We start from the raw sequence: 10,455 nt of genomic DNA on the forward strand, positions 1-10,455 counted from the left end.
TAGTCCTGAACTATGATGAAATAATATGTGCATACATTTGGCACGTTATGCTTCTTACATTTGGAGCTACACCCATTTTGTAAATATAGATGTTCAAGTTTAATTCGTCTCCAGTTTTTGCCAAGGGTTCAGGCCCAGTTTCTAGAATCATAGAATATGATTTGGAGTTGGAAGAGACCACAAGGGCCATCCAGTCCAACCCCCTGCCATGCAGGAAATCCCAATCAAAGCATCCCTGACAGATGGCCATCCAGCCTCTGCTTGAAGACCTCCAAGGAAGGAGACTCCACTACACTCCGAGGGAGTTTGTTCCACTTTCGAACAGCCCTTACTGTCAGGAAGTTCCTCCTAATGTTGAGGTGGAATCTCTTTTCCTGTAGCTTGCATCCATTGCTTCGGGTCCTAGTCTCTGGAGCAGCAGAAAACAAGCTTGCTCCCTCCTCAATATGACATCCCTTCAAATATTTAAACAGGGCTATCATATCACCTCTTAACCTCTTCTCCAGGCTAAACATCCCCAGCTCCCTAAGGCGTTCCTCATAAGGCAAGGTTTCCAGACCTTTCACCATTTTAGTCGCCCTCCTTTGGACACGCTCCAGTTTCTCAATGTCCTTTTTGAATTGTGGTGCCCAGAACTGAACACAATATTCCAGGTGGGGCCTGACCAGAGCAGAATATAGTGGCACTATGACTTCCCTTGATCTAGACACTATACTTCTATTGATGCAGCCTAAAATCGCATTGGCCTTGTTTGCTGCCGCATCACATTGTTGACTCATGTTCAACTTGTGGTCTACTTGGACTCCTAGATCCCTTTCACACGTAGTTTCATTCAGCCAGGTGTCCTCCATCCTATATCTGTGCTTTTCGTTTTTCCGCCCTAAGTGCAGTACGTTACATTTCTCCGTGTTGAATTTCATTTTGTTAGCTATGGCCCAGTTTTCTAGTCTATTCAGCTCATTTTGAATCATGATCCTGTCCTCTGGGGTATTAGCTATTCCCCCTAATTTGGTGTCATCTGCAAATTTGATAAGCCTGCTCCCAATTCTGTCCTCCAAGTCATTGATAAAGATGTTGAATAGCACTGGGCCCAGGACACAGCCCTGTGGGACCCCACTGGTCACTTCTCTCCAGGATGAAAAGGAGCCATTGTTGAGCACCCTTTGGCTTCGGTCAGTCAACCAATTACAAATCCATGTGACAGTTGCCTTGTCTAGCCCACATTTTACAAACTTGTTTGCAAGAATGTCATGGGGAACTTTGTCAAAGGCCTTACTGAAATCAAGATATACTATATCCACAGCATTCCCTTCATCTAACAAGTTGGTCATTTTATCAAAAAAAGAGATCAGGTTTTATCTTAGTGTTTCTTGCTGCAAACACTGGTTAAACAAACATTAGGAATATGGACCCCAGAATATTAATTATACAAGATAATTAGCATTAATGTGTTGGGTCTCTTTTTCCTGACTGGGGTTGGTCCTCCCACTTGCTTTGACAAGTAGGAAAAGGCAAATTAGATTTGAAGACCACTCCCCAATGGAAGAGCAACCTGGTTTCAGTTTCTTACATGCCTGGGAAGAACACGTACCGGTGATGATTGTTTGTTATTGAGCTTTTGCATTCTCTGACCCAAAGAAAATATTATATTACAGTGGGCCTTTGGTTTAGTTCCTGGACCTTCCATGGATAACAAAATCCATGCATGCTCAAATCCAGTTACATACAATGGGGCAATCAATTGGTATCCTTTATATAAAATGGCAAAACCAAGGTTTGCTTTTTGGAATTCTTTCTTGGAATATTTTCAAGCTGTGTGGATGGTTGAATACATGGATGCAGAATCTGTGGATAAAGAGGATTGTACCTACAGTGCTTACGGTAACTGCCAGTTATTTGCCTTTAGATCCTGGCTGACACTTGGTGAAAAACCTGAAGGATAATAGGTGACCAGACAAGTATGCTAGGTTCTCTGCAGGCATAACCCCTGCACAAGCTAGCGGAGTCCATACAGGAAGGCGGGGACTCTAGCTTATGTTCACTTGTGTGCACCCACACAAGTTTAAAGAGATCAGATCTCAAGTCTTCCTATCTTTACTTGGTTATCCAATTGCAAAAAGCAAATAGTATTCCCATCGTATTAGTGGAAAACATCCACACAGGTCTCATAGGTGGTGAAGCTCTTCTTGAGTCACTGTTTCAAGGTCTACTGAAGAAGAAAAGTTTCCTGGGCTTATCAGCATATGAATTCTGCTGAGCTCTTGAATACGTGAATTCTGAAACTCCAGAAATTTCACAGATACTTCAAGCAGTACTCACCATTCCTACTACAGTCAATCAAATCACCTTAAAACTATTCCAACATTTGAAAACACTTTACAAAAATGTTAACACCTCACACAGAAGAAACCTTCAGACTGACAGCCAAGCCATGATTTTGATCACAGGATTCCAAATGTGCATAGGTTAATAGCCAGAGTTCAACCTGGTCTTTCAGACATCCTGATGTTGTATGTTCTTATATATTGCACAAGTTTCAATAAGGCTATTGAATTCCATGCTTCATAATACTATTTTTTTTAATGCTGCTTTTTATGGGTGCATAAATTGGATAATTTTCTATTTCCATTTAATTTATTTACAGGTATGTGCAATCCACGCAATTACAGTGACACCCCTCCTACTTCCAAGAGTACTGTTGAGGAGCTTCATGAGCCAATCCCGTCTCTTTTTCGGGCACTTACTGAAGGTGACACTCAGTTGAGCTGGAATATTGTTTCCTTTCCTGTTGGTGAAGAACTGTCACATCATGAGAACCTAGTCTCCATTTTAGAAACAGTGAATCAACCACAACATCAGAATGTCTCCGTCGCAAACAACAATGTCCATCCATCTTACTCCAGTGAAAAAGGTAAAGAATTGATGTTGACTGACTGAGTTCTTAACTATAGTTAATGTTATTTTAAAAAGAAAAGTAAACAAGTTATATACATTTGGTTTTTAAATTTTGGACGGATGTGTGGGTCCCTGGTTGGGACATGTTGTATATGACAGTAGAGGGCCAGGACCAAAAGTGAAGATAGACGCTATGCCAAACAAAGACAATATCATGTCGATCTGTTTCATTTTTTTAAAAAAAGTAGCCCTAAAGCAGGCATCCTCAGTGACTAACCAAACTGTATCTGCATTCACTTTCATGAATAGTGAGTTCTGGACCACAAAGGTTTATGCTGAGATATAAGGTACTACCTGAGTCCGGTTTCCCTTCTTTTTATAGCAAAGTAGTTCCACACTGCCATTATTCCACATGGGATCTATTTTCTCATTAATGTTTTTTCCAAACTGACACATATGATTTGGTCAAGGAAAAGACTGTTTCCAACACCCTGAATTCGCTTTCTTATATAGTCCAGTGTTCAATGTGTAATTATTTGCGAGCTAACTCAAAAGACAGTGATGCCTGGAACTATTTGAAATTCACTTTAATCTTTAGTGTAGCTAGAGTACTACTTAGAAGAAAAGTGGGAATCATATAGTCTTCCAGAGGTTGTTGAACTCCAGTTTTGAACATTTCTCATCACTGGCTGTGCTGTTTAGGGGTGCTGGTAACTTGCTGTTCAACAACATCTGGGAGCCAAACAATTCCCACCCCTGGCCTAGAAGATTAGAAATGCTTAGAAATACATTCTGCTGTATTCCCCCACTCCCTGATAGTTAAGATGTTGATGAATCCCTCTCCACATATTTGCCCTTTTATTCAACTAATTAGTTTGAATCTAATTACTTCAGACACATTCCTTTTTCATGCCAGTATTGAATGTCTGACCTGGTTATTTCCCTAAGCACAAATACCCTTTGTTCAGGGTAGTTTTGCACTTTTCTAATTTCTTTTGAATAAGATAAACAACTTGCGCTAGATCCAAAATAATGTCTTTTACATTTGCATAATATTACTAAAATGTGCTCTCTGCAAGAATGATAGCCAAAAGAAAACCAAGATACCTGCTCCTTCATATCCAGATGCTTTGAAGCTATGGGGGGCTTTTTCCCTGGGGAGGGGGAATGAGATTTTTCAGGAAAAATGGTAAAATGTGATATTAGTATCTCTTATAGACTGAAAAGCATCTTACTAGCTTACTTTAGTAAGATAAATTGTATGTTTAGCATAAAATTATCAAATTTGTTATTTTAAAAGTTCAGTCAAACAGTAGTTACAAAAAAACAATCCTTTGGGGAGGAGTTAACAAAGCTACAGGTCCTGAACTTCAGTAAGCCTTGGTTAGGAGCATGCAATCCCCCCCCCAAAAAAAACCCTGCCCAATAAAAACCACCAGCATTAGTAAAACAGAAAATTATTTTGTATCCTCTCATCTTCCGTAGCGCCAAGCAGACATACAGCATTCATCCGCATAAAAACAACTGAGAAATGGATACAAAGACAAAGAATTGCAAGTGATTAGATATGGTACATTGTCTCACACAAAAGTCTTCTTTTTATATAGTCCAGTATTCTGGGTCAGCTACATAAATATACCAAGTATAGTTGATTTAAGTAGTATTAAGTATTAAAGTGTTCTTAGTTGATAAGTATACTTAACTAAGACGTGAAACGCACGGGCCAAATAAGGCAGCTTCTGGGTGTGTAGAGTTGAAAAACCACATACACCAAAGTGGTTGGAACCTGCTACGGCACCGCAGTCTGGTCCTTTAGATTGGATCAAAATTAAATCGACTCCTGGCAGCTCTAGTTTAGGACTGCAGTGGCAGCCTGCTTCAGGAGCAGGCCATACAGTCACTGCAGTCCTGGCCTGATCACAGCCAGAGCAGCCTTTGGCCGCTCCTTCCAGACCTTCTATTCTGGGCCTTAGTAACCTCTCTTGGCCCAGTCCACCCACCTCCCAAGCCTGAGAGAAACATGATTCACCCATGCTCAGATTGCCAGCAGAATGGACTACCATTTGCAGGAGTATATACATGAACGCTTTGGCTTAAACATTTTATTCATCATTCTAAAAGGAAATATTCCAAAATATGTGAAGTCAAAGGCTTTCACGGCCAGCATCCATAGTTTTTTGTGGGTTTTCAGGCTATGAGACCATGTTCTAGAAGAGTTTATTCCTGACGTCTGTTAGGAAGGATCGAATTAGGGGAATTTACGAGAGGCATGTCCTAACAATGCACGCAGTGGGAACGGGTCCCTCTGTGTATACCAGAGGTCATCTAGTCCAACCCCAAGAAACAGACTTGAATGCCAATGAGTTGCAATACAAATATAAACATTTATTAAAGCCACACAACAAAAGGGATCACACACGCATACACACACACATTCAGTGCTAAAGCAAGGGAGGGGGAGAGTTTGGGAGTAAAGGAGAAAAGATAGAGGCACCTTTGGATATTTACCTTAGGAGTCTTCTCCAATACGACGGATGCGAGTGATGGGGGATGGTGAGACACAGCCGTGAGAATGGGGAAAGAAAGCGGCGACCGCAGTGGCTAGGAGCTGAGTTCCGGTGGGCAAAGCTAACTAGAGGGCCGAGAGAGAGGGCTTTGGCTTCACCCAAGTGATTTCAGCAGAGCGCAAGGCTCGGGGAACTCAAGCCTGGAGCGGCAGCTCTACAAGCAAGGTTTCAGGTTTGGAACTCAAAGCTCAACAAGCCCAGCTTGGAATCAGACTCGGAACTTCTGCTCTACAAGCCCGATGAGGGCTGGAATCAGGGTCCTTTCATACCCCTGAACATATCTTCAGGCTATGGCTACCTGGCGAACAAAGGTCTTGATGGCTATCTTTTGTCTAAGCTGAAACTTACACAATGGATACACAAAGAAGAGGTCTGACACTTTTCAGGGGAAGACAAATATCTAGATGGCAGAGCTTTTAAGACAATCACTTGCTCATTGAGAAGGAGGCTACCTCTATTGTCTTCCCTTCTTTGGGCAGTCTGCGAAACTTGTAGGGCAACTCCCAAAACTGCTTGCTTAAGGTTTAAAACGTACCCTTTTTTCCTGTGACCAAGCCTAGCAAGCTTGCTGGCTACATGGTCAGCTCGCCTTTGGGATAATGGCGGCTTGCAATGGGGTCAGTCAGGGGTCATGATTTTTGATCGCTTGGCACCCAAAATTTATATAAAACCAAACTTGGTAACATGTCTCACCAGCATCAGTGGCCACCATCTTCAGAGAATGCTGGCATGGAAGAAAGTGGGGTATATATACAGTTGGTTGAGAGGAAGTGATTTACATGTTAATCTGTGTATTGTTCTGTTGTTGAATGGCAAAATATATTTTTCCCCATTTTTCCAGGAAAAATACGTGGAGGAAAAAAACCAGTTTTCCTTTTATTTATTTTTCTGGGCCTTTACATCTCTACTCCATACTGTCACCCCATAAATCCAATAATAGTATAGCTCATGACCAGCAATAATCACAGTCAAATGTATGTGGAGAAGGTGGTATAAAACTGTAATAGGAAAGGACAAGCCTCTTGAAGGGCCATTGCTGCTGTAGAGTGTTGGGCAGTTGGATGGAAACACCAAAAGGATGACATGGAAAAAGCTTATTTGTTTTGAACAGTCTATCATATTAGGTGAATGTCTTATTTGCAAACTGAAGGGTCTTTCCTCTTTTTTCCCTTTAGAACGCATGTGTACTGTGGTTTATTTTGATGACTGCATGTCAATACATCAATGCAAGATCTCCTGCGAATCCATGGGTGCATCCAAATACCGATGGTTTCATAATGCCTGCTGTGAATGTATTGGGCCTGAGTGTATCGACTATGGCAGTAAAACTGTAAGATGCATGAACTGCATGTTTTGAAGCTGAAGAGTAGAATTTTAATATTATAGACACCAAAGGTATTTTATTGATAAAGACTGAGCTTGGAAGTATTGCTTAAGACTGTAATAGTTGCCAGACAGTTGCAGGGACCTAAAGATGCATACAATTTTAAACATGTACGTTTACCCCTGATCATGTAAACAGTATTACTTAGTAAATGCTTAGTCTTATTTTTCATCTAAACTGGATAGCACAGCCAGTGTTATGATGAGATTGTTTCATGAATTTAACTAATATATCATGAGTATCTTGAGTAGACTGATCATGAAGCTTCATAGACATTGCAACTCAGAATCCTAAACTAAGTTCTGTAATTGTTTGGACTGACCACATGCTTCCAAATATTTGAACTGGTGCGTAGCGTATTGTTACAGACCACATGGATTTCTATTATGAGAAGTCCTTTTTTGAAAAACAAGTTGTCAGCTATAAGAAATCGTCTCCAGGTATGGCCAGTACAATGGAAATAGAATTGATATTGGATTTTGTGTCAAGAGTCTGTCCCTCCCATGAATGTCCTTTCTAAACAAATTTCATGGCATTTTCCCCTTGCTCCCGCCAATTTGTTACTTCAGTGAGGCTGTTAGAAGTGGACATGAAGTGGAATCTCTTTTTAGCTGGAACCTAAAGTAGAAATCACAGTGAACTTGGAAAGTATTTATTATATAACAACAAAAAGATTCAGTTGTACCAGAATCTCTTTAAAAGTATCTTTTAAAAAGATAAAAAAAAGTTTTCTAAAACTATTATGTGACAGTTCATATGCACTGTAGTTTTTGAAAACACAGTGTACAAACCCCACTTAATTTGTGCATGGGGATTGTCCTTTTTGACACACACAAACACAGACACGCTGGATGTGATATGTGCCTCCACAAAACTGCTGCATAGAGGTGGAAAATGCATCTAATAACCAGATTTAACAAGCCAAAGAAATGGTTGATGGTCTAAGCTTTGATAAGAGTAATCACTCACTGAGCACTCCTTTTCTGGCACTCCTTTTCTGGCACTCCTTTTCCTGCCTTCCATCCCAACAGGTGACTTGTACTGCAAAGTGAACAGCACCAACTGTATGTCTAGCAGGGAAGATTTTCTGCGCAGCACCCTGTGAGTTTGGACTGTGCCTACTTTTTGCTGCGCTAAATATCTCTTTTTCCCTTGCTTTTAAAATTAAATTCCTGTAGTAACTAGAGACATGTTTTATCTTATATCTCTCCTTTGTTGATTATTGGCATTGCCGAGAGAAATTTGTGGCCCATCATATTATTTTTCATAAGCAGAACTCTACTGTTTCACATAATAGATATTTCCTTTTCTTCAGAGAGTCCTCTTAAAAGGCTCTTCAGAATGCTGATGAAGATGTATCAACATTATGATCTGTGCCTTACGGAGATGGAGTAAACAGGGGATCTTACACAAGTGGTGCAAGAGTTCTCTACATTCACCAAGCTGCATATAACCACCCTTCAGTCCTATGTGTGCAAATATATCAGTGATCTATTAAACTTTGCAGTACACCCTTTTTTCATAGAACCATAGAGTTGGAAGAGACCGCAAGGGCCATCCAGTCCAACCCCCTGCCATGCAGGAAATCACAATCAAAGCATCCCCGACAGATGGCCATCCAGCCTCCGTTTAAAGACCTCCAAGGAAGGAGACTCCACAACTCTCCGAGAAAGAGTGTATTTCACTGTTGAACAGCCGTTTATGTCAAGAAGTTCTTCCTAATGTTGAGGTGGAATCTCTTTTCCTGCAGCTTGCATCCACTGTTCTGGATCCTGTTCTCTGGAGCAGCAGAAAACAAGCTTGCTCCCTCCTCAACATGACATCCCTTCAGATATTTAAACAAGGCTATCATATTACCTCTTAACCTTCTCTTTTCCAGGCTAAACATCCCCAGCTCCCTAAGTCGTTCTTCATAGGGCTTCATGGTTTCCAGGCCCTTCACCATTTTAGTTGCCCTTCTTTGGACACATGGCTCCAGTTTCTCCACATCTTTTTTAAATTGTGGTGCCCAGAACTGGACTCCAGGTGAGACCTGATCAAAGCAGAATAGAGTGGCACTATTACTTCCCTTGATCTAGATGCTATGCTTTTATTGATGCAGCCTAAAATTTTTGTCTGGTGTGGAGCACTTCACACATTTCTGAATACCAACAACACATATTTGATAGCCTGAAGGAAAGTATAACCATCAATTAGAGACAACTCGCTAATGAAAAGCTACGTATGTCTTGAAATATGGGAAAGAATAAGTTATGAATATTGGTAACATCCAGTTTTATGTTGCAACATAAAAAACCCACTTTAGAGTGTCAAGGAAATGTGTTCAGTTAAGCCCAGCTAATAGCTTTTCAGCAATAAAAAAAAATGGCTGCAGATATTCCACCTCAAAAATTGTTAGAATTAAATGAGTCAGTTTTTTTCTGTTTAAGAATCTGTTGTCCGATGCTTCTAATAGTATAATGACTGTTACAAGAAATGTTAGATTCAAAGGTACTATTTCCTTATTGTTTTTTCTTCTTTTTTATGAGAGACACTTTAAAACCTTGAAGTAGCTTTTAGTGAAGATGATCCAGTTAATTTAAGAAGTTATAGTTCATAATGCTGTTTTAGAAACTATCTATTGTGAGCTCAGTGTATATAGAGTTAAATGATCTACAGCAATATTAAATGTATTTTCTTAGACTTTACATTTTTATTTACTATCTTAATAAATGACATCTATTTAGCTGTGTGGTTTTCATTTATTATTACTTTCTGCGGCAGTTGTTTTTTGATTGGATCTTATCAATTGCTCGTATAAAACTTCTATCATTCTCAGAGAGCATTTCAGAACCAGTGATACTGTATCTTCTCCTGAACTCCAGGTAGGATTTCATCAAAGGCATCTGGGATGGGACTCAGCTCCTTAGAAGACACCATTAAGGACTTTGGATTTTACATCAGTCACTGTAATTAGCAGAGATTCCTCGAACAAACAGCATTAATGGCCAGAAGCCTCAGGGGATGTGCTGTTTTTATAATCAGGGAAGTATTAAATCATGTCATTGGTTCACAGAATCACTCTTCAAAATTGTTGTTCTTTAAAGTAGTGGTTTAAGCATTGGACTATGACTCTGGAGACCAGGGTTCAAATCCTGGCTAGGCCATGTAAATCTACTGGGTGAATTTGTGCAAGTCACACTCTCTCGGCCTCAAAACCCCTTTGAAGAAACTCACCTTCAGGGTTGTCATAAGGCAGAAAAGAACTTGAAGGCACCCAACAACAACAAATATATGTAAACCACAGAAGGAGGAGAAAGTGTGCCTTCACTGTGGCTGAATTCTGCAGCATTGTGTTTAATAAACCAGATGGATCTTTTAAAACATAGATTGAGTCCCCCTTATCTATGTCCACGAGTGGCTGAGATAGTGGCACCTTTGCTTTTCTGATGGTTCAGTGCACACAAGCACAAAATTAACAAAATTACTAAAGATATGTATAAAATTACCTTTGGGCTATGTTTATAAGGTATGCAGATGGCATAGATGCATAAATGGTGAAGCTTTTATGGGTTTTGTGTCTGGACTTGCACCACTTCGTTACGTGTAATAATGCAAATATTCCAAAAT

General features: G+C 40.2%; 1 protein-coding gene across 2 annotated transcripts in view; it reads left to right on the plus strand.

The window, feature by feature from the left end:
* The window catches only part of LOC149311623 (twisted gastrulation protein homolog 1), a 28,304-nt gene extending 18,733 nt beyond the window's left edge, over nucleotides 1-9,571 (plus strand). The window contains exons 4-6 of one of the 2 annotated variants that reach the window (XR_016281471.1): nucleotides 2,645-2,911; nucleotides 6,638-7,947; nucleotides 8,162-9,571. Coding sequence is in view for 1 of the 2 variants with exons in the window: in XM_089527484.1 (XP_089383610.1) it covers nucleotides 2,645-2,911; nucleotides 6,638-6,819 (449 nt within the window). In the remaining variant the exon portion in view is untranslated. Of the gene's footprint in view, nucleotides 1-2,644; nucleotides 2,912-6,637 lie in introns of both variants that reach the window. The other variant, XM_089527484.1, reaches the window with a different exon arrangement.
* The last annotated feature ends 884 nt before the right edge of the window (nucleotides 9,572-10,455 follow it).

Source organism: Sceloporus occidentalis, unplaced genomic scaffold, assembly GCF_023333645.1.
Source record: "Sceloporus occidentalis isolate IW3139 unplaced genomic scaffold, rSceOcc1.0.p SCAF_5, whole genome shotgun sequence".
In the NCBI taxonomy this organism is placed as follows: Eukaryota; Metazoa; Chordata; class Lepidosauria; order Squamata; family Phrynosomatidae; genus Sceloporus; species Sceloporus occidentalis.